General features: G+C 38.0%; 1 protein-coding gene across 1 annotated transcript in view; it reads right to left on the bottom strand.

Moving 5' to 3' along the window:
• Nucleotides 1-25,639, bottom strand: part of kif26ab (kinesin family member 26Ab) — a 97,250-nt gene extending 71,611 nt beyond the window's left edge. The window contains exons 1-2 of the mRNA XM_038291493.1: nucleotides 25,408-25,639; nucleotides 25,008-25,226 (exon numbers count right to left, since the gene is read on the bottom strand). Of these exons, the coding sequence (XP_038147421.1) occupies nucleotides 25,008-25,226; nucleotides 25,408-25,470 (282 nt within the window). The 5' untranslated portion in view covers nucleotides 25,471-25,639. The remainder of the gene's footprint in view (nucleotides 1-25,007; nucleotides 25,227-25,407) is intronic.

Here is a 25,639-nt window from a genome sequence, read left to right as displayed (position 1 = left end):
AATGTGGGTGGTACAGATTGTTATTCACCAAAGCAGTCACAACATCGACTGTTTCTTCCCCCATTCTGTCAATCTGATGAGGCAATCAGGCTACTAACATCAATACTACATCTATGTGCACCAATCCTTGTCTTCCTCATTTGTAAAAGCATGTCTATTTACATATTTACAAAATATTTCTAATAATATGTAAATTGGTGAATAGACGTTTTCTATTATCAATTGACATATTTACAGAGGTGCCAAAAGTATTCATGTTTATTACTCAAATATAAGTATAAATCCTACTGTTTAAAAACACTTTTGCAGAAGTTAGAATAGCTTTTTATTCAAGTAAAAGTGTAAAAGTAATATTTTTTAATACTGCTTGAAATATAAAAGTAAAAGCAATGCAGGGAATGTTAAAGACAGGTGCTTTAAACCTTATACTGGTTATTGCACTAAGCTGTTAAAGGAATATTTCTCAATTCTGGTAATTTCCTTATACTTAATTCTCCATGATATATAACTAATGGTAGGAGTGTCAAATCTAACTTTGCATCATCTTGAAAAACTATTAATTTTCATATGTGGCGAACAACAATGTTTTTTTGTTTTACTTTTTTGGAACAGTTGGTGCAGTACCAAGTCCAAACCACAAATAAATTAATTGTCTTAAAGAAACAAATTATTTTAATGGTTTTTATTTTTCTTATAATGCCAACAAGCCATAAGAAAAATGAGCTTAAATGAAACAAGACTAAAGGGTCTACTTTTAAAAAGTAAGTAGTAGAAAGTAGAGATAATTGCAATAAAAAAGTAAGGAGCAGAAGTAAAAAAATCTTTCTAAAAAATATCTAATCCAATAAACTTTAGATAGCCAAAATTTCTATGTAAGTAAGGTATTTATTGAGAACAAAAGTGGAGAAAAAGTAAAACACCTAAAAAAAAGAAGGCCCCTTTACAGTTCATGACAAGCAATACAAACCAGCAAATGTGCATAATTGTGTTCTTCTCTGAAAAGCCATAAACCAAACCAGAGGTGGTGAAACAGGGTGGTGGGAGTGTCATGACATGACAATGTGTTTCTTCAGCAAAAATAGGGGAACTGTGATTTATCAGAGGCTATTAAAGAGGCAGAGATTTACCTTTCATGCAGATAACTTCCTTAAACATAGAGCCAGACCTAATTCCTATTGAAAATTTGGGCTAATGTTTACTAAGCATCTTAATCCAGTCTGACTGAGTTTAAACTATGTTGCATGGAAGAATTCAGCTTCTAGATGTTTAAAGCCTGCAAAAGATGTGCCGCCGGTCCATGGTTTGCTAAAATCCTTACCCAATGACTCCTGAAGCAAGGCACCAAACTCTCCACAAGCCTTCAGGAATAAGTGGAAAAAGACAGTAAGACAATAAAGATAAATACATGTAAAAACCTGGGAGGAACACCGGAAAAGGGTGGTTCTACATACATAGTATTTCATCAGGTGGGCTAAATACATTTGCATGCTACACTTTTCAGACTTTTTATTTTTTAAATGAAGAAAAGCATAATTTTCCTTCTAAGTTCCAACTATTTCCTTTTTCTACCACATTAAATCCCCCAAAACATATTTATTTACCTACTTTTCCAAGGGCCAGCAAGAATGCCAGAGCTAGCTGATATGAGGAAAATAGAGGAGTGTGGAAGTAAGTCCTGTCTGTCTGCTCATTTAGACTGTCAGAACCACAGATCTTACAAAAAATAGGGGAAACTGGTTTGATGGGAAGACATCTAATTCTGAGTATGGTGCTCATTTTCCAATAGTGATCCTAACATCATGGCAGAAGGTTTTAAACAAAGCAAAAGCTCTCAATTTGAAATAAGATTTGTACATAACACCAGCAGTTATGTGAATCAATCTATCGCCATAGAAAGGTATGAACCATTAACCTGCATATAAGAGAATCAATCACAGATTTGAGCAGTTAACCCTGGAAGATAAAGATTTACTGGAAAAAAATCAGAATACAAATCCTGGAGCATCAAGTATAGGATGGAGGCTTACCTGCCTAGTTCTTCATGTATGATTGATTGACATTTCTGACACACATTCACAAAGCAAGATGTATAGCAGTTCTGTTGATGCAGAAGCATGCCCTGACTGGGCTCAGGATTTGATTGTTGGAGAGAGAAGATTGAAGGGCAACTTGCACAACCCACAGGGGTCAGCGCTGGTGTGGTCTTCTGCTGGAGATCGAGAACCCGACCAAAAGCTCAATCAAAAAAAACAATTGAACTCTGACCTCCATGTTGATGGTGTTGACCTCTGACAGAGAGCACACACCTCTTAATCGGGGTGATGGAGAGAATATCAGGCCCCCCGCTGCCAATCTGGAAGCTACATGCTAAAGGAGCAACTGCTGTTGTTTCCCTGTCTGGTCACATGTTTACCTCATCAAATCAAGCATCTATACAACAAATCGATGTCTGTTGATGTCTGATTTATTGATGATGCATAGGGAGCACTGTTTTTTGTTTTGTTTTATTTTTTAATCCAATATATTGCTGTGATCACCCAGGCCTCCAGGATTGTATTAAAAGAGGTTGGTAATTCATCTTAGTGCTGATTTGTCATATGGAGTAGCTGAAGACTTAGTGATTTCCTCAGTTTTAGGCCCATTTTTTACGCCATTTAATGTATTGCTCTGTTTTTAGCTCAACTTGAATTAAACTTATTAATGTTTCAGACCTTTCAAACATGCTGTGTCATCTTTTTGGATTTATTACTGAGACAGCAACCTTTTTGATGGAAAAGGGGTTTCAAAGCACCATTAAAAAGGTTAGAGGAACCCTTTAACTTCCATATGAACTCAGTTATAATCCTTCATCATTTATCCTCTTATCCTAACCCTGTTTTTTTCATAGGGTTTTATGAAGCTGAACTTTTAATACAATCGATTATTTTAACTATGATTTTCCAATTTAGAGGTGAGTATTTCTAACTGTGAAATCCTGTATCTATATTTCAGGCGCTTGAGGCTATGTTCCCACAACAGGTCCTGATGTTCAATTCCAATTTTTATGCAGAAATCCATTTTTGCATACTAATATTTATATATGACCACCATCAGACGGCCACATAAAGGGACCAGCATGCACAGAAGGAGAATGAAGAAATCCCACAGTATCAGAATGTTTTCATAAGTAATACTGGATGCCACCATGTCTGTATTATTATTAGGTTATTGAGTAATGGGACCCAACAGTACTGTGATCATATCATACAAAGATGAAGTAATAAGAAACAGAGCACAGCTATTCATAATGGCCTTTAGTGGAGCAGTTACTGCAGCTGCTCTAAAGAAGATTTGTGTGGATGAATAATGGGAGCCAGGAAAAGTCAGATGAACTGTGTGATGACTGTTCAGACTTTAGGTTTTTGGAAAACTGTTGGATACATGTCCAGTTCAGTACCAAAACATTGAGAAAAGCCTCAACCAATTTAAAATAGTTTTTTTATGGCAGCATTTTTATACCTAAGCAGAAAGATGAAGAGGTGACAGCATGAAAGACAAGACATGAAAAATCTGGAAATTGTAATATTAAAATCAATTCAATTCAGTATTTTTACATAGTGCCAAATTATCAATGGCAAACTGGCTTTAATGAAATGCTTTTTTAGATCTCAATTATGATTAATTGAAGTATCATTCAACTGGATTGGATTATAGTAAATTCATATGAAGCTCAAAATTAAAAGAAACCTCATTAAACAAGGTAAAAGTGTTCATTTTTATACCTTGTCTTCATCTAATTGCTGACCTTCGACCTGCTGCATGGCAACTCCCTGTTACCTTTGCCCATTTCTTTACAGGTGTCTGTGAATAAAATCAACTAGTGCATATCCACAGTTGCTCGATTAGTTTTTTTTCAAAACTGAAGGCCCTTTAATTGTTTTTAAACCAGGACTATTTTGAAGAAAAGCTAAAGACCTAAGGTCTTTGGGCTTAAAAACAAACCCCCTCCATTGAGCACCAGCCCCAATCAAAACATTGGTGGACGGGAAATCTAAGTTAGTGGATTTATTATGATTTCCTTGAATTTCAGTTGGGATCTATTAGGGGCCGACTTATGGTATGTAGGGCTACCTGCACTATTAATTGTTAAAGTGGCGGTGCACTGACCTTAAGTGCGGTACTTTTGCAAAAAAAACAAACAGAAGTTGCTATATATGTTTTTCCTTTTTTCACTTTCTGCCCTTTATAGCTGGTTGATTAATAAGTGTTTCTGCTTTAAATCCAAACTACAATTCATCACTTTATCCTTTAATAACTAATTTTGTTTCTATAGAGATAGAAAAGTAGTTTTTAACAAATTAAAAAGATATCTACAAATTGGTCGTTTAAATTTAAAAGTGGAGCTCCATTATTGACTATTTCAATAAATACTCATGACTAAGCGACAGCACATTTTTTAACAATTAAAATGTCATGCCTGATGTGTGTGTTGTTTATTCATCATAAGGCTTTAAAGGGATAAATACATCACTCTGTGGTAATGTTAGGCAAATTTGCAGCAATAGTAGGGATTTCCAAATCCAAATTTCAGAAATTGCTCAGACATCAGCCAAAAAACAAATATAGGATTATATCTGCATTCATCTAAAATCTCAGATAAAAACCGACATATGGAAGCGTTGTGCTCCATCTTTTACTCTGCCCCAGCATTTCTGTTCAGAAGAACCTGTTTTACTCAAAAAGCAAATATGATCCCAACTGCTAGCAGTGTAGCAGACCCTATGACAAAGAGTAGGAGCTATATTGGCATATATTGGCATGAGTGTAGCTGTATTTTTGGTTAAAGTCGGGAAAAAATTGCTGCAGTTGAGTTCAAAACTTGTCATTCATATTTTCTTTATTTAATAAATGAATATCTTTATGCTAAAATCTAAGGTTTTGTAACACATTGGCAAATAATAAATGGGTCAGTTTTTCTCATTCCCCTTGCTGTTAACTGTTGATCTCTGTTTAAGTTATATCACTTGACTGACCATTTTCTAATATTGAAAACTACAAAAGAAAAATGTATAACTGGTGCAGACATTGTTCAGGGTCAATACCCAGCTATATTGATATCCTATTGGGAATGAATGGGACATCCCTAAAAGCTTGATACGGGTACCTCAAAAACCAAGCCATTAGTTTTGTTTTCTAAGTGCAGCTTTGTCTCACAGCCCTGAAAGACAACAAAACAACAACAGAATAGCTTTTGAGTTGATAAAGGAGTAAAAAAAAAAGGAGGAGAGAAAAAATACTTTCTATGACTCAAAAGACATGTTGTAATAGTATTCTGATTGTCTCACCTCCTCGGTCAGCCAATCCTCAGAACTATTCATTATGTCACGGTAACCTTATTTCACGGCACAGATTTCCTCATCCAAAAATCGCAGAAATCATCTCCTCTTTTCTTAGTTAACATGGCCATCCAAATTCTGCCCAATCACACAACAGCACTTTAAAAAAGCCTGTGAGCAAAATGTTCTGCACAGATTATGTGTTAAAAAAAAAGCAGCGAGAATTCCAAAGACTGTGAGAAAAGAATTGCAATTTGCAACTTCTTCTGGAGTGTGATGGCCTAAAAAAAAATCATAAATCATATCTTGCAAACTGAACTTAATACTACAATTATTGTAGTGATTAATGTCACTTCTTCAGTTTCTGCTCCACAGTTGTGGAAGCACAATTTGGCGAAAAAGGTAGTGTGTATCTGTCTTTCAGCCAGCTGACAAGGTGCAGTAAAGGCGGTTCTTGTTTTCATACAGCTGGTTAAAAGTATAATGGCGATCTTTTATGTCCGGGTGGATCACCTAAATAAGTGGTCCTCCTAATTGTCAATCATCCTGGTGATATGTTTACGTAAGGCCCTCATACATGCTTGTTAGCTATCTGTTTCTGCACATGCACACTTTCAGGCATATATCTGTGGTGAGCTACGGTTTCAGACATTAAAGCTCACCTTTTTTACAGCGGTTCTTGGAAAATGGTTGTAAGAGAAAAAGTGTCTACGAAGTGTATGAGAAGAAAATAAAGGCCTTAAAAGAGGCAGATATGGCCCAGAATGCTTTGCACAGAGACCATTTTTTGCGACTGATAACAAAGATGGTGCAGGCACCGTGCAGTGAAGGAGGAGTTACGTGACCAAGGGAGCAAAAAGGAGTGACATCCATCCGAACGGTCAGGTAACTGAGTTTGCTATAAAGTCCACTATATAGTCTGCGCTCTATATAGTGGATTTAGGGCTTAGGGAGGACATTCGGACACAGTAAGCTTGTATGTGATGAGAACAGCAACTGGGGCTCATGCATGCTCTTGCATGCAAATTTTTTGAAAGTCGAGAGGGCGTGTCATTAAAAAAATTTGCAAAAATCCTCCACAATACCTTACAATTTCTAGTCATTCTGACACTTTTTTTTTCATCTCGGTAAACAGTTTGAAAAGGGTAGTGAATAAGCATAATGCCTTTTTTGGAACACCCAGGTCTTGTCCTTTTTTAAATACTGTTTTCCTTACCTGATATTTAATCAGCTAAAATCTGTTATTTAAATCCTGGGCATGGCTCGCTGTTGAGCATAATGTCCTCAAAGCTACACACTAAAACAAAGGTTTTATCAGCTTTGCACTGTGCCTGCACCATCCTGTTGTAGAGACCTAACAAATAGGTGTGATGGATGGATAAAATCATTCGACACGTCCAGTCTGACGGAAAAGGTATTGTGATTGAGGTCTAGAGATCATCCAGAGAAAAGGAGTGTCTCACTTTCATGATTAACATCACACCAAAAGGGATTTCCCTTCCTAAACAGAGGCATGTGAGGCTGCCAGCCAATGAGACACCACCAGATGGGATGTCTCTCAGATCTCCTGCACTATTTTTGAGACAAAAATTACCCAGACCTGTGTCAACAGCTGGGAAATGCATCCCCCTGCTGTGCTTTGTAAAAGTGATAAAAATAACGCCGTGGAGTATCCCACTGTGGGTTACACCCAGAACAGGTCTGTTTTTTCTGGCTGGGAGACTCACTGTCAGGCAGAGCTGGACCTCCAGCCAACATACACCAAGGCAGCACTTTCCTACTCCTCCATTTTCGCCCCTGTCCTTTCCTGTTTTGACAGGAAACAGGAGATGATAACATAGCCGCATAAACAAGCAGAGATTGCCTTCAACCTGCTGCCATGCTGTCCTCGTGTGGCAGAAGATGTCTATTTTCTTTATAGAGGCACGTGTCCAAGCATATGAAATATACCACAGTGAGTGTTCGGAAAACATGACAGAGGTGCATGCAAACACACCTGATACTCATCTGTCATCCAGACAAACTTTCCAAAGTCTGGTGCTATCTACATTCTAAAACAGGACACTAATCTGCGACTAGAAGAAAATATTGTGCTTCCTGCTGAACTGTGACAGGAAAGATTTAAGCAGTCGAGTTTGCTGAATGGAGCCGAGCATCAAACTGCAAAGGTAAGCAGAGGAGAAACTTCTCGCAGACAGAGGAAGACTGGAGGGGGAAGTGTTTCAGGGCTTGTGTCTCCTGTCCGAAGCTCTTTTTGAAATGTCTGCCTTTTATGTTGCCAGGAAGCACACCACAGCGAGACACAACAAGCAGAGCGACGGGGCCATTAGAGACGGCTTTGTAGATGGTGTGAGAAACACAAAGGAACGAGAAACTTTGATTGCCCTTTTTTGATCCCCCACTAGCCTTTGTTTATGAGCTAATTAAGCATTGTTCCACGGCTTCCAAAGGCCTTGAGCTCTTCATCCAAATAGCACCATAGCATGACTTCTAAAACCTACTTTAGTGCTTTTATGACGCCCTCTGGCTTAACAATTCGAATGGAAATTACTTTCTGTACTGCAATCTAGTGTGGGAACCAATTTCTGTCAAAAATGTGCAATTAGTTTCTAAGTTGTGCAAATGTTTGCATACTAAATGCACAAAAGGAATGGAGGCAGAGGCAAACACATCAGGTATCAAGAGAAGGGTCAAATTGAGTTTAAACTTGGTCTGTGGTGTCTGCATCTGTGGGAGTTCAAGTGTGCCCGGCATTCACCCCTCTGCTGGACTGTGCAGCCAAAACAGCTCCACTCTCACAAAGAGATGAAGACATAAACGCCCAGCGTGGGACGAGGGAGGACCAAGGGGTCAGCGATGGACCAAAGGGGAAGAAAGGGGGGCAGCATGGACATGATAATGACCGTGTGACCGTGGTTCACAGGGCCAGCAGAAAAGTTTGATTCATCTGAGCAGAAATGTGTTTACCTATTCTGGTTCACTGAGGTTGAAGTGTTAATACAGGTGTATCACTTAGAATTATAGTATCATAGAAATATTAGCAGTTAAATGAATATTCAAAAAAAAAATATTAATCGCAAAAATTTTTCAAGTAATTTAAATGTTGCTTTTTAAGATTACCAAAGATTAATTAAAGACTGATCTTTAATGCAGACATGCTATACTCTTGCTATTATATATCTGGTTCAATCATACCTTTTCATGAAATAAAAATCTCAAAGCATTACATGCTTTGACTTTGGTTTGCAGCCAGGGAGATATTACGAATTTTCCTTTCAAAGAAATGATATCAGCTGCAACCCAAAATTTAGTGAAAAATAGCAGTTTCTACAGATAATGACTGTACAAAGGCGAAATCTCCTTTGGACTACTCAAACAGAAAGAAGTAGTTTAAAATGATTGAGCTCAGCTTCCACTCTTGTTCTCACCATTAAAACTTTGCAGGAATTCATCAAATTCTCAAGCACAGGCGTTCTCCCCAGGAACTTCCACCCCTTTTGTACCGGGAATCTTTTAAGTGGCAACGTTTCCGCGTTGTACAGACATGTTCAAAGACATTCCAGTGATGTTTTCGTTGGATGCAAACACTTATAGCGGTAAATAATAGTTATGTACTGTCATTTTTAAATAACACCAAGACAACAAATATTTTGGAGCCCTACAGCATATAGACAAGAATAACTTTGGATATAAAGCTCAAAACCTTAAATGATCAACACACAGGAATGAATCTTGAATTAAAGTCCCCGAGTACACCTAAAATATGTATTATAGCCTACTGATAAAAAAAAAAACACTGCCTAAAATCTACTCTTTGCAAAAAGGTTTGATAGATTGTCAAATTATTTTGTCTAATGAACAATTTTGTTTTCCTTTTTAACATGCATTTTGCTTCATCCTTCTAGCAGTAAAACATAATATGATTTTATTTAATGACGGTGATCTGACATGTCTGATATTTCAATACAGCATACATTGCAGTCTATTAGTACTGCATTTGTCGCTGCCCAACAATTTGGGTTTTATGCAGTTTTATGAATTTTGTTATTTAAAGAAAATCTTTCTAAAATGCTATATTGGAGGAGTTTTATAAAAACTGCAAAATATTTTTTTATAAATTTGTACAAGCATCTATTGTGGGCATTTTTTGTGTTTTTCAGGCTTTTGTTTGTTTATATCGATATTGAAACTAATACAGATCATTTGAAATTAAGAACTATATCATGATATAGCTTTTGGTCATATCATCCGGCCCTAAGTGAAACCAAACTGTGTATATACGGTAAAGAGCAGAAGAAAGAGCAGCATCTGTAACAATGTTTTCCATTTTGACATACAGCTAAACATGATCAAAAATGGATGTGGATATAATATCGAAAAATCTTTGTTTTGTGCGTCAAAAAATAAATCATATTTTATTATACATCATGCCATAGGTATGTGTTTGCTCTATGGTGGTCCTGAATTTTTATAGTGCATGTACACTGGCATGAAGGGAGCAAAGTTTGTTTCGCTATGACTTCATTGTCTCGTTTTTATATTTAAGCATTAACAGACATCCCAGTTTCGGGATTAGGTTTAATGAGTGCATTCTAGGAGTCAATCTTTATTAGTGTAGACATAGAATCTGCATGGCAAAGCATGAGCGTATATTATTAGAGGGTCAGTACTGCAAATTTAAAGTATCACCTACATTAATGACATGATAGCATTGCATTTGATCAATAAAAACTGCCTGTTGTGCTAAAATTATAATCAAAATGTTTTATATGGCATAAGATATACAGGAAGGTGATGCTATAGTGTAGCTTACAGCAGGAGGTTTATCTAACACAACATTGTGATTAAGCAGTAGTTTATGAAACATAATAACCTTTTTAAGGGTTTTTTACCTTAAGGATGGCCAAGAATCACACTGAGAAGGTGAATTATTAACCTGTGACAGAACACAAAGCATTGGAGTTTTTCATTTATAGCTCAGAAAATATATATTTTTAATTTTTTTTAACTCTAGTGGCCTTTATTTTATTATTTTTGAAAGTGGGCTGACAGGAAAAGGGATTGGAGAGAGTGGGAAGACAGAAAGACACAAAGGTCAACAGGCCAGGACTTAAACCTGTGATGGCGTCATCAAGGACCAAAGCCTTTGAAAATCTGTTTTTGCATGAAAATATCGACTAATGTGAGAAGATTTTTTATTTTACTTTTGAGTTAGCTAGAGTAAAACCTCACGTTGGAACAGGATATAAATGCAGTCGAGCAATGAGTACAAACTCTGTAGAAAGTGAAGCAATACATTCTACTGGGTGCAACAGCTTGGTAAGATTGGTCTCCTCAAGTTCTGAAGGTAATGTAGGGGAAAACTAAAAGCCTTTGAACTGAAAATGAACTCTTCTTTTGCCAAATTTAGAACAAAATAATAAAGATTTATAAACAGAACCACGAACAACAAAAGCATGAGGATACAAAGTCTTTGCTCAACAGTAAAGATATCAAGTCTACAGTAGAAACTTTAAGTAAGAGAAAACTAAACCTTCTGCTTATGTGTTGTCTGTTTTATCACAGTGTTAGGTTATTACCTGCTGCAAACAGATGCATCTTAAACATTTTCAAATAAATGCAAAAAAAGCAAACAAAAAAAACGTAATCTTGACTTCTGACCAAAAACTCCAAAAAGCATTTTCTTTGTATAAATCTCCCCACATAGCAGCTTTCATTCTTCACAGGGTGTTCTGCAAGCTTGATGTCATTCTCAGCGGGGGAGCTGTTCGCTTCGCTGGGGGTCTGCACCGCAAAGTTCCCTGAACAAGCAGGATGCCTCATCTTTTACAGGCGATGCTGAGGTGAGCAGGAAATGCAGAGAGACGGGAAGAGGCAGTTTGGGACTCGTAAACAGAAAGGTTTAAGTTTAAGTGCTCAGCACACATGAAGGAGATAAACCAGCCCAGAGGTCTCCATCGAAAAAAGTGACATCATAAAACCGAACGGCGACAACAAGAGGGGAAGCATAAAGGACATATCTATTAATGGGAATTGGATCATAAAAGAAAGGAGATTGAAGGTTTACTCCAAAAAGCCATCAGCTGGGAGTCATACCAGCTCAAGATGTCAACATTTTTCAGAACAGTAAAGTTCTGCTATCTGGACATAAATCTAATTACCCATGTGTGCTTGTTCTAAGGAACATTGGTTTTGGATGCAGCCAGGAGTGTCTAAGAAAGCCTAAACACTAAATTATAATTAGATTTCCCTTCACTGACATTTTTTAACATTAAATGATATCACTCTCTCTCCATCCTAGTCCTGCTTTATTAAAAGAAACATATTACAGGGTAAAATAAAACTAAATAACAAAAACTATATCTTTTAGGTTCCCTGTTTGCTTAAAAGTAGTGAAGTTTGCTGATCTGCTTCAAAATACCACGGTTGCCAATCTCAGAAAAGCACACACCTACTGTATCTATATCGAGCTTTTCTTCCAAAAAAAATTCATTAAGAAAATCTATACAGCTGCAGATGACCTTTTCAACACGCCGCCTGTTGAAAAATCCAACATATTATTTTATGAAAATAAAAACAACTTGCCTGCCAGTTTGTAGAATGCAGAGCGATGCCATTTTATTTCAAATGTCAGCAGACAAATTATTACACCAAGCCTTTTAAGACTCAAAAAGCAAACAGCTTTCTTTTCTAAAGCAATGAATTATATTTTCTTCTAGCATATTTGAAATGCGAAAACCCCATAATTCAATAGAATGATGAAAGTTTAATTTTCTTGCCCTTAAAAATTTGAAAAGCCAGTGGGCTGCCCTTGTGGGGCGCCTGAGGAGCAATCAGAGGTTAAGGGTCTTGCTCAGGGACCCAGAGTGGCAGTCTGTGGGTGTTGGGTTCGGACTCAGAACCTCAGATTCCAAGCTCTATGCCCTAACCACTAGGGCACAACTCCCCTGTCTAAGCATTGCAAACATAAAAGCACTGTCCAGCTACCTTCTCCTTCAACCAGACCACCGCCAGATATGTCTTGTCACAATGAGGACAAAAGCCTGACTGTAATAATGCAATCATAAATTGATAGCAGTTATGATCAGAGAGATGGATGACTGGTGCTGCAAAGTGGAAAGGATGGAGGGACTCTGTGCAGACCTTCTTTTCTCTTTGGTGCTTACACGCACACCTGCACATCATCAATACACACACTCATCCTTGCTCGCGGTTTGAACGCTCAAGCATGAAATGAACATGAGGAGTGTGAACTTTGACTGGCATTTTCACACCTCGCCAGGATTTATGGGCCACTATATATACGTATCAGAATGAGGCTGCTGATGATAAAAAATAGCCCAAAGCTTAGGCAGAAAGTCCAGGGAGGTGACTTAACGCAACCTGTTTCCCAATCATAACACAGAATACATCTGCTATTACGCCAGTAGAGTCACTGGGAGATGCTTGGGTGCTTCCATCCAGACACAAATGGAGTAATATGACGTGAAAGCAAAATGGTGCACTTACACAGCGGCTGCAGACCGCAACCAGCTGCAGACCACAACCACACTTTTAATGTTGTTGGTCTCTAAAAGGTTCTCTAGGGAATAAAAAATAAAGTGCATCCATACATGCATCCCTGGTGTTTAGCTTATCCAATATTAGAGTGCAGAGGTAACGCGCTCAGACATCCCTCTCCCCAGCAGCACTCTGCAAGTCAATCTGGAAGATCCAGAGGTATTTGTTGGCCAAATGGGTTATATCGTCCTTTCAGCAGGATCTGAGACTTTCTCAGGGTACTCTGGTGAAACATTCTTAAATTGTGGCTTATATAAAAATGATTTTGTTGGGTTTACTTCATAATAAATGTAATAAAGCTGAGTATTTAATGGCATAAATAGTTTCCACTTATGGAAAGAGACACAGAAAAGGAGGTCCTCTATGGCCTTTAATCTTCTGACTGTTGTTTACCATGTAATACATCAACTTAGAAAATACATAGTGTGATTTTATGAAAAATACAATGAAAAACCTTGGAGTTCTGATTGTCATGATTTTTTTGTATGTTAATAATCCATGCATCCATCTACTTCTTCCTTTTCTTATTTGAGTTGTGCAAATTTATTCCCTTTTATTATTGATTAATTGACAAAAAAGAAAAATTTCTCATCATTTCAAAGGCTTCCCTCTCTAACGTAGAGGTTATGTTTCAAAGTACACGTTGCCAAATGCTGGAAACCTTCTAATCTGACAGATGACATGTAATCCCTTTATTAGATTCTGTCAAAGGCGTAAAACAAACAAGGCTAAATCAGTTCCAACTCAGAAATCAGACTCAGCTAAACCACTGTTTGCCCTGAACACGAGAGCCACGCCCAGACGTCTCAGAGTTTGCTGTCTGCATATCCATCTTGGCAAAGATACACAGCGTTGGCATTCTCTTTCAGCACATCGCTATAAGCCAGGCGATTTGTCTGCTACCACAAGGCCTGCTGTCAATTGAGCACATTTTATGGAGCCAGCAGAAGATTACCTCCAGATCAGAGCCCATCGGTGTCTGTGCAGCATGTTGAAAATTTATCTCAACAACAATGTCTCTCCAATACTCTAAATCAGACTCAATAATGGACTGCAAACTGCCCGGATTATACACGTCTCACTTTGGCTTGACATATGGTGCAGAGTGCTGAGAGATCCAAGAGACCAAGGAGCAGAAACACTCATGCATATATTTACTGTTGCATATTGAGATTCACAAAGTCAGATTGCTGCATTTCCAATGGTTACACATCCTATTTCATCTGTGTTCTTTGTTCGCTGACATTTCTGCCTCTGCTGCTCTGTTCTCATGCTGTGTAGACCTATGCAGCGCTCTAACACATCGTCCTGTCAGCCTACAATTCGGCTTCATAGTTCATTACAGTCTGGCTCTTTGTGCTTCGTAATCCTTTACCAAACAGCAGCAAACTCATCCAGGCGAGAGTTGTTATGAACAGTAATCGTTCTTCAAATACACTGAGAGTGGAAAACAGTAAAAAAAAAAAAAACAGAGGTGCTACTAGATCTCAGCAAAACAAGACACATTTTCAGTCAGACAGTTATATAATATAATATATATATATATATATATGGTCATATGGTCCTTTTTAAACTTGTTGGTATCAGTCCAGTAAGTAAAACTGGGCCAATGCTGACTGCCACTCCCGAAATTCATTTAGTTGCTATTTTTGAGTTAGAAGAGGGGTGTTTAACTGAAGCAATGTTAACATTGTTGTAATTTTTTGACAGTATTCTAAGAGTAAACATAAAATGTTGATAAAGTATTGGTTATTGACTGATATTAATCTAATTTTATTGGTCAATATTATTATCAGATATCAAAATAGGTTTTCACATCTGTGCATGCCTTTTTTCGTGTAATATTAAACAAGCAGCAGTTATAGGTACTGTGCATAGAAATCCTTCTAAAAGTACCTTTTCCACTTAAGTTAATTTAAATGTAAATCTAAATCCAACTCAGTAAATGTGATTGGTTACTGCACACCTCGGCGTGGGGACAAATAAAATGCAAGCCACCCTTCTGCCACAGATTTGGATACGCACATGCAATACGAATTGCCCCTACTCTGAAAAACAGCTATAAATTAAAGGGAATACTTTGCAATGAACTTTAGCTTGTCATATCCAGAAAGTAAATATCACCATATCCTGTATCCTAACTACAGTGGACATCTGCCAATCCAAGCTGTGGATACATAGGACTAAACCGTAGATTTAGAGTTGGTCTGTTCAACCCACTAACCAAAGATGTTTTGTTTTGATACAGCATTGAGCAAAAGTGGCCAGAATTGACATATTGAATATCTGCAAATACTGTTCATCCAAAGTTTATTTATCCCATGCCATACTATCACATGATACTGCATGATTAAATATGAAATAAAGGCCACACAATATTTCAAAGCACCCAGACATTGAGGTTGATAACATATAGGAAATGTTTGCTTTATGAATAGCTGATAAAAGTGGACCTATCAGCTCCTCTACAAAGTACCACATGTCTTTAAGGTGGCTAAGGCACCTAAAGGATTTTTAAAGGCTCAGATGATCATCACAGCTTAAAGAAACATCATTTAAACAAGATAAATCTTAAGCTAAACTTTATTGTCCTGAGGGGAATTTGTCTCAGGAAACTCTGGATGCTTCATAATCCTCAAGCATAAGTGTTACATTATATTTAGTCAGAAAACCACTTTTACATTGTTTTATTAATATTTTTTTAAGTAATTTATTCTCCCTTTCCACTTACCCTTCATTGTCCAACCATTTATCGTAGATAAATTCTATGTGATTTTCTTTAAAATTATCACTGGTGCCACAACTAGAGCCTGCTAAAATAAATGTAAAGAAGCACACTCATTTATACTTTCAATTTTTCTAAAAAAAAAAAAAAAAAAAAAAAAGGACCTATTAGGGAGTTATGTTATTTTATTCTTTTTTATTTTCTGGGGTATAAATGTGATAAAGTATGGTGAGAAAGGTAAAAGAAAAATATTAAAGCTCAGTGCAGTGAAAAGCATCGGATGTTCACCAAGTATCCATAACAACTATTAGACACCATCTACACGCCAACTGGCTGTCTGGGAGGGATGCCAGATAAAAGCTTTTTTTCTGTCCTCACATTATAGATGTTAATTTCTGCTTTAATTATGTGCTTTGGTCTGCTGAGACTAAGATCAAACTTTTAAATAGAAAACACTCAATGTGGGTATGGTGTTAAAATTTCTCCTATTATTAACTACGGCAAGACAATCTATGATGCTGTGGGCCTTTTCTAGGAATATTGTTTGTGTTTTTTTTATCTACATAATAATATATAATTTAGAATAAAATAAACAAAGAACAGGCTAACCAGGTTAATTAGTAATTGTATAACCAGGACATTTATTTTAAATGATTAATTTCTTAATGTCAATAATCAGTTTCATGTTGTTTAACTAAAAATAGAGCTAATAAACAAACTGAGATGACCTCATACTGCTTTTTATAAATCAGACAACAATAAATACTAAAATATTCAAATTCAAATTCATGTAATTTCATGCTATATGAAATATAAAGATCTATAAAATAAATTTGTAACCGTTTTTAACCCTTTAAAGACATTTTAAAAACCAGTGTGGAAGTATTCTGGTTTCACTCTTTCTTGAATAAAAAACACACACCAACCTTTTTACAAACTGAAGGTGGCAGTCTAAATATCCCGCTTTAAAAGCTCTTAACAGCTTTTCTCGCTATGACGGGTAACTGTGGGAACATCTGGATGACTCTCTGTAGACATTACAGCAGCAAAGTCACAGCAGCAACAACCAGATGGCCCTAAAACGATGCATCCTGGTAAACCTGTGCATGCTTGAAACTGTAGTCTTCTTTCTTCTGTGGTTTTCTGTCCATCCCTGTTTCATCCTGTCTGCAGTGCATCCACTCATCTAAGCAGCCTGAAGTGCAGCGTAGGCGGAAAGAATGATAGTGATTCCAGGTGTTGCATTCCTCCACCTCCTCTGACCGATTCCTGATGAATGGGGATGAGCATCAGCCTTACTCTCCTTCAAACCAAAACCCATCAGCCTCCTGCAACTACACAGCCTGAACCCATTACCAACACTAACTTGGCAATTTACCCCATGCAATTGCAATAAGTGGTGGACTAGCCATCAACAATTGGGGCCTGATTCACTTTCTCAGTTCAGCAAATGAAAGATGTAGAATGAGGCCACAGCAGACACAGCGAAGAGTTGGCCAGCACTCCATAGTAGCCTGGAGGTTAGAAAATGAGGCTTGTGGCCAGAAAAAAAGTGCTTGGAAAGCAGAGCAAGCGGAGAAAATCTGAAAGGAAGAAGTGAATGAGAAGTCGATGCACCCCAACAACACCTGACACGGTTGTTTCACTATTCAAATTTAAAAGGTATGGTAAAACCCAGCTGTTTGGAGATTGAGTAAAAGAAGAACTACATTTTTAATCACTTGATAGGCAGTCTAGCAAATATGTTGCAGTAAAAAAGAAAATGTATTTACAATAGGAAGGAAGTCTCAGTAAACAAGTAATTTTCAATGAAGTTGCAGATAACTTTACATCAACCATCACATCAGATGCATTTTAAGACTACTGAACATTTCCTTCTACTAAAACATTTAAGTCTCAAAGTCAAAAAGGGAAAAGTTTCAAAGTTTTAACCCGGTATTCAACCTACCAATGGGTGCCTTTAACTTTTTCATTAGTTGTTCTGTTTCCCACAAACATTGATGCACTTTACTTTTAATTTATTAAAGTTTTTAAATGAATGCAGGTTATTTCTTTTGGAAAAAAGGCACATTAATAAACTAGATTAAGTTTGAGTTTGACTTGAAATTTGAGTGTTTAATATTTTTCACCTCGTTAAAAACCTGAGCACCTCAGGGTTAAAAATGAAAACTTAAAGGAAAAGGAACACATTTATTTCACCTGTATGGATCAAGCAAATGAAAGTGTTAAAAATTGTTTGTAACAAGTAGTTATCAGGACCCTTGATCACAACTGAAATTATATTTTGGATTCAGAAACTAAGGATAGACAACCTGACAAAGGTTTACAGAGAAAAACATTGCCTTAACACAAAAATCTATCCATTCGATTGCAAGAGGACGTATAAACATCTGCAGAGAGCTGTAAATTGGCATTAAACAACTGCATGCTGCTGCTGCTGCTCAAACATCGAGTGCTGCACTGTAGCACCATGACTGATGTCTGTGGTCTCTGCACCACTTGACACCAGATTATTGCTCAACAGTTTAATATAGCCACATGCCATAAAGCACAAGTCACACCGCATGCAGGGATGTAGCAGGAGCACAGCTCATCTCCCCTCTCCTTCGCTATCGTTTCTCAGGTTCCCTGTAGTAAAACAGACTCAGCACACACACAAATAAGGACACACACCCACACACACAGACATGACAGAGAGCCTCCAGAGCTCAGATGCTCAAAGGTACAGAGAACAATCTGCCCATGGACTGTTTTAACTCTGAGTTATCTCAGTTATCAAGTTTCACAACAAAAAGGACTTTAAAGTCTTTCCTTGTGTTTGCCACTCACTCCATCTAGTCGCTTGACCTCCTGCTGTGAAATTTGCAAGCACACCTGTTCCAGTGCACACACCAACACAGAAGCTAATGGACCTGACATTTTCAAAATTATTAATAGGAAGGACAGCAGCCGGTAAACAAGGAATAAGAAACAGTTCCCTGGACTGTGTGAGAAATGTATAGATGTGGATCAAACTGATTTGGTTTGTTGCATTTGTACAACCACATTCATAAATGCGCATTTCTATTATGTTTAAAGAAATATTTAATCACAACTGAGTGCTTTATAATAGACAAAAAGGAAAAGCTTGCAGCTTTCACTCAATCTCAGTGCAGAAAACACACATTTCTCTCCAATTTTTGGAAACAATCTCTGATCATATCAACAGAACCCAGACACACCAGCATGACTTACATTTAAATGGGCTGAGGATCAAATGAGGAACAAAAATTAAACTAATCCACCGTGAATCCCAATGAGTCATTATTGAGAATTATTCCTCCCATAATTCATTAATTCAACAAGGAAAAACTACAAAACGTCTGATGGTATAAATTAATTTGTGCAGCCACATTCATAGTCACTCTAATATACATCATCCGTAAGAGCTGCAGACGCTTTATGCATGCACACTAGACATGATTAGCAAGAGTAGGCTTTCTCTCCATGTACAGGATCCCAGTTGGTTGTAGATTCATTAGATGTGTGCAGTGGCCTGCTTAATGGTCAAGGTTTGCACAGTGCAAAGGTCCGACAAAAGGTGAGGTATAGCAGCAGCTGATCCTAACCTCCTGCTACCTGAACCCCTCCCATCCCTGCAGAACATTATCTTTTGATCGGTGTGCATGCTAATAAAGCTCACAAGGTCCAGTGTCATTTCCATATTCATATTTCTCATTGTTTAATGAGGACTGCAAGAACTGTTATAGTGTCCGTTTAGGAAATCTGCAGTCTTTGTATGAAGGAAACTTTGATCCGGCAATAGCCCAGAAATTAGAAAATCATCTTTGTGTTTTAACATTTTTAGAATTAGTATAAACAGGATATAAGACAGATAAGGAGCTACATGGAGAATAAGTTCAGAAAACACACAGACTTACTTCTTGGACATGAAATGTCATGTCAAAGAACCAAACAAAAGTCCTACGTAACATTTAATTTTTACTTTTTTCTCAGAGGAAACACAGATTTTAATGTTGTATATGATAGACCAGCCAGTCAGGTGGGACAATCAACTCTATTAGATAAGAACCTTTTATTTTTTATATTTCTCACTCTTTCATTAAGGCAAAGTCCTATTTAGCCTTTATGAAAGAGTGGGGAAAGTTGAAGAATATATTGCAATAATCCACTTCAAGAACATAGTGAATATGGAAGAGAGGCTGATTTAGTGTGATATGACTTAAGTTAAACTTAAAGGATTAATTGCAAAAGCAAAATCTAATAAGACTCCATTCCTGGCATAAAATATGGTTATAGCATCAAGCTTTTGGATCTATCTTTCCTAAGCAGGAGATGAAAGCAAACCATAATTGAATGAAAGATAGATAAAAGTAAATATCATAGATGCACCACCCATCCATTTTCTTACAATCCAATTCTATACCAATACATGGGCTGAGCATATTGGCTGAAATACGATACCGATCCAATACTACTGTTGAATGAAATAACCAAATACCATGTCTTTTGAAAAAACTTAAACACTAGGGAAAAAAAGAGGTAATGAACCCAGATATACATCATGACTCGCTGCTGTGTGTGCGTGTGTGATGTCATAATCAGCGTTGCAATCGTTAAAGTCACGACATCGCTGTGACTGTATTGCTGTGTATGTATTAATACAAATAGAACAGACTGGATCAGGATGATGGATCTGCGTCACCCATCAGATATCTGATCCAGCTAATAAGTCAATATCTGAGCCAAAAGTAAATCTGAAGAATCAGATCCGTGCATCTCTACTAACTATTAGGAAATTCTGGGTCAAAACCTATTAGAGGCCACAAAAGACCTGAGAATGGGCCAGAGGTTCGCCTTCCATCTTGATCCCCTAACAAACAACCAGAACAACAGTCAAACACAGAAAGTTCAGATTAGGGGCTATAATGTGTAACCTCAGCAAGGCACACTAACTATAAAACTGAAGGTCAAAGCAAAAAGCCAAAAAACAGAAGCAAGCTGTTTTCAGATAAATTCATGTCTGTGTTTTCCACTCAAGTTTAAGGCAGAATAAACAAACAAGCTCATGTTATAAAGAAAATAGTTAAGATCCCAGATGTCTGAGAAGATTCCCTTTCCCTTTGGTCAAAAATATCTTATGAAAGAATTATGGAAAAAAAATCCTCTCTGAATGTTATCTTGCAGACAGCTCAACGAAAGCAATTAAAGCGACCCCTTTCAAAGAGAAAAGATAGACATTTTTGTGTGTTATCTGTTAGCGTGCGGTCTGATATGCTCCAACCTGGCCTGAGGCGAGGAATAATAATCGTTCCTGGCAGCAGGTGATTTGTAACATTGATAGAAGTCTGCAAACTAACTAATTTAGACCTTCCTCTGTTCATGTACAAACAGCTAACTGACAGGATGATGTGTTTGCAGTGGGAACAGTTTTTGGCCTATTTTTCCTGCATCTAACCATGATACCAGTGAGTCACATAACTTTACATTAGAGATTATTTCAAATCAGAGATTTTTTTCCCAATAGTTTAGCTTTATGATTGGTCCAACTCTTGTGTGTTTGCAATGATTATCGACTGATACACCAAGCAGTTTTGTGGTCTCTTTAAAGTGAAGTTTTAAGCACTAATCGTTCTCTAAATCTTCCTTTAGCCGCCATGATCAGCCACAAAAAAACACTTTTTCATTTATTAAGATCAATGAACCCAGACAGTTAACCACTAATGACTGAAGTCACTCATCATCACAGTTTTAAGTTATGCAAATCAACCTGGTGAATTCCCTTGATTAAATAAAATATAGGATTGTGTTCCCTGCTAAAACCTTTTTTGACCAGAGGGCATATTCCTCCTCACATGCTGTCTGAACAACATGAAATGTGTCAATGTAGCTAAAATTAAAGAGAGAGAAAGCTCATATAAAGTAAAAGTCGGATCTTAGCTTCTAAAGAAAAAATCGTAAGACCCTAAATAAACAAAGGATTAACTAAATTAAATTTTTTCAAGGAACTGAAGTTTTAGCACATATAAAACTCAGCATATATTTATCTACATGAGTGTCCACAAGAGCTTTGTGGGTGGGTGTAGGACTCAAATTGTTTTAAGGGTAAGGGTTAGGTTAGGGTAGCTCTTTTCAATAAAATATTTTCTACACATTTGTTAAAATGACCACTCTGATCTGGCAGGAGAACATGAGTAAGATCATCTTACTCATAAAGAACAACAATAAAAAAAAAGAAATTCAGCTCCTCTGACTCTTCCCAATGGTCCTAATAACACACTGCTTCTGAACAATAACAACCAATCAGAGCCCAGAGTTATGTCTTGGCAAAGTCACATATTTGCATGCATATCTCACCCCCCCTCTGAACTGAACCACGGTTGGTCTCTAAAGCTTAAAAGTGTTGGTTTGCTGCAGGTGTGCAGTCACATCCATGTAAAGCATGTCAGAAATTTTGAACTATTAATCTATTCTATTTTTGTTTTTGCAGGAAACTGACATTTTTCAGCCTTCATTATTGCCCTATATTTAACTTTATCCATCTAAGGATGCAAATGTGGCCGTTCCCACAGCATTATGCAGCCATCATCGTGTCCAAGCTATACAGTTCTGGGTATTTTTTGGATTTGGCCCCAAAATTTCAGCCTCTTCTTCTACAGGCTTATGGCCTCCTATATGGGTTCTGACTTATGACTTTTTTTATTGACAGTCTTCAAAAGCATCCAAAAAAAGCTTGCTACTTTGTCTTATACCCCTGCATAAATTCCACAATTACATCCCTAAGCTCTCTACATTATCATTTGACTTTGTGATCTTGGTTGTTCACTATTACATTCATTAATTACATGAATTCTGAATGCAACTAGCTGCACTGAATCTCATTCAATGGCATCAGAGAAAACATCGGGGTATAAATGTGTAGCATTTATATTTTTAGAAAATGTTGTGACATAGTTTAATCTCTCTTTCTATCAACTTTACAATTATACCCTACTTCCTGTTAATCTGTCTCTATAAAAAGTATGAAGACTCGTTATTAAAAGTTTTGTTCTTTCTTTGTTGCTCATTGTTCCATCACACAACTGGTGGCCTTACTACAAAGCTGTGCTGAACCACAGACATAAAGGGAGAGGCTCTCTTTTCAACAGCTTTTTTCTGGGATATACTGTAAGCAATTTCCTTCAGACCCAAACACGAAAATATAAAAAGAAAAACAGTCTGGGAGCCTTTAGAGTGTGTGAAAAATCAACTTTCCCTCCAGCAGGCTCGATGTTCAAAAGTACATTCACTCTTCCTTGAATTTTTGTCCACTTGCTACTACTTCTGTAATCAAACAATACAGTAAGCAGGGAGGGGGGCAGAGGGGATGTCTGGGGACTGAGCGACTTCCTCTTCTTAAAAAAAAAAGGCAGATTGGGAGGCCGGGGAAGCGTGACCTCGGGTAAACAGTCTCCGCTTTTGTTTTTTCCCAGGACAGACCCAAACACTGTCCAAAGCAAGCTGCAGAATCCCCAAAACACCAGCAGGCTACCTGAATAACCCCAATGACCTTCTACCCTCTGTAGAGGAAGTAATTTGGAACCAATCATCCATCCTATGAGGCCTAACAGGTAAGTAGCTCATACCTTATAAAGACAATGGGGTTTTTATCCTTTAGCCTAAAGGAGCCCCTAAAACAGCAACGGTACAATAAAAGTACCCAGCCATTACTGTTTGCCAGCCTGGAATTAAAGACCAATTTAGCCATCAACAAGAGCAAATAGTGGGTAAAGGGGAGGTCTTCATCTCTTTCTGCCTCACAGAGCACCTGGGGAGAGCCACAAAGTACTGCCAGAGGGTCTGTCATTAAACACTAGAGGTCAGTTCCAATGACAGATGACAGGACTCAAGTGAAGCCTTGGATATACGAAGTGGGTAGGTACACCTGATAGCTGAATATAGAAATGATATGCTCTGAACTTCTCATAATAGACGGACCACACATACAGAGCCCAGGTGCTTGAGAAATATCCTCTTGTCCCTTTGAACACCTGCTCCTGGGCGAACCGCAGGTGTGCTGGGATTACAGGTGAACCCTAAAGTGCTGTAACTCTATCTCATGCTGAGATTCCCCCGTTTAACAAAAAAAAATAAATTACAACAAAAGATCATGGAGCAGAGGCCAAGCTAGGCAGGTCACCACAGCAGTGGGGGCAAGGCCTATATTTAACAGCGCTGGGAATCGTGGCAGCAGCAGCACAGGAACACGTTCAATAGACATCGAAGGCTGACGGGGACTGGACTTCCTCCGCTGCCTCCAACGTGAGCAGCTCACTCGTTTCAGTCCCGTGGACCCCCACCCCCTCCACACCCCACAGCGACATAAAAAAAAAAGATAAGCATTGTTTGGCCTAACAAAGGGACCACTTTAAATGTCTCAAAAGCATCCAGTTTCATATCCAAGACCAGCATTTGAAGTCAAGTAGAGCAATAAATAATTTCACAGGAGAATGATGAGAGTCTCCTTTGTCCAGTGAGCAAATATCAAGTGGAGTTATTTGTCCTTCAACCCAAAGTGAATAACAAGTGGAAGAACAAATGAAAAACACAATCATCTCAAAATAGGTGTTCAAGCAGCTCAGAGAGGGAACTACAAGTTAAAAGCCTGTAGCTGCACAATTGCATGTTTGCCTAATGGGAAATTTGCTAATGTGGGTCGAGGCTCACAGTGGGCTTCTTTTTGGCACCGCCCTCAGGCTGTCATACGCAACTGATACATGTAAAGCCCTTGACCCTATGTAGGTTTTACTTACATCTTCTTTACCTATAGGCCCCATAGTATTGTCCACAAGTTTCAAAATGGACCCACTTTATCCAACTCATCATCCAGGTTGCCTCTGGATGAAAAAAAGAGACCCTAGGGGTGCTGTGAATTTAAAACTTTATTTCTCAATTCCCCAGCCACCATCATTGTAGAATGTTTAATTGGTTTTGCTTCTATAACTTTTATATATTCAAATGGATCCCATTAGGAAAGTTGTGTATGCAAAGGGCAAAATCCACATTACAAACATTCACAGTGCATTTTAAGCTTTTGCTAAGAAAATATGTCCAGAGCAGCCCTCTATTTAAATGTTACAAACACTTCATCTGAGACCATTGTATAACCTGTGAACCATCCCATGATGGAACAATTTTAAGCCCATTTCCTACCAATACGGCCCGTATTGCCCAGTATCCCAGTTGTGCACATAATTTTAATTGTGGTGCAATATTTAACATACCAAAATGACTTTATCATATTTAGTGAACCCATCTGGACGCACTATTGGGCTGTCATTGGATTCTCATCTCAATGTAACCATTCTGATGTGATGGCAAAATTAAAACAATAGGGGTTGAGATCATACTGGGGGGTATAAACTAACCTTGAAGGAGTTTTGGTCAACCAGAGCTTTCGCCTGCTTCTTCAGTTCGGACACCTTCTTTTGGCACTGCTGGCAAAAGCCTCCTTTCTCCTCTGACTCCGGGATGGAAACTGACCCGGCGCCCTCGGGTGGAGGTCGGCTGCTGCATCGCGCTTCTTCTGCTGAGTGAAGCCTTTTCCTGGGGCTCACCGCGGACTCTCCACTGGGACAACCCTCCACCTGTAGCAAAAGATAAAAAGTTTTTTTCTAATTTATCAAATATTTATTTTATAAGTCAGGTGCGCACGGGTGACCCTGGCAAAGTGGACAGGAAGAGCGCCTGCTTGCTGCGCGCAACGGAGAAACGAGGGATAAATGTTAATAAAATATAAACTTTTCACCTCGATTGTGAAAAACTTACAGCAAACATGCGGCTTTGGGATTCCTCTGCATCAGAAGCCAGGATGCCCTCTAACGTTTCCATTCTCCTACATTCCAGGTTTTCAACTTCAGGAGAATCTTTGGTCAAAATCAAAATGCAAAAGTCGAGGTAAAGCCATGGGCTTCTCTGGAGGATAGACTGTCACATTGGATGCTTATAGACAGGAGCTGCAGAGCGAAGGTAACAAGTGAGCGTGTCCTGAAGTTTGCAG

The sequence above is a fragment of the Cyprinodon tularosa genome, unplaced genomic scaffold (assembly GCF_016077235.1).
Source record: "Cyprinodon tularosa strain WSP-4 unplaced genomic scaffold, ASM1607723v1 ctg3, whole genome shotgun sequence".
Taxonomy (NCBI): domain Eukaryota; kingdom Metazoa; phylum Chordata; class Actinopteri; order Cyprinodontiformes; family Cyprinodontidae; genus Cyprinodon; species Cyprinodon tularosa.
This window is presented reverse-complemented; position numbering and strand designations above follow the sequence as displayed.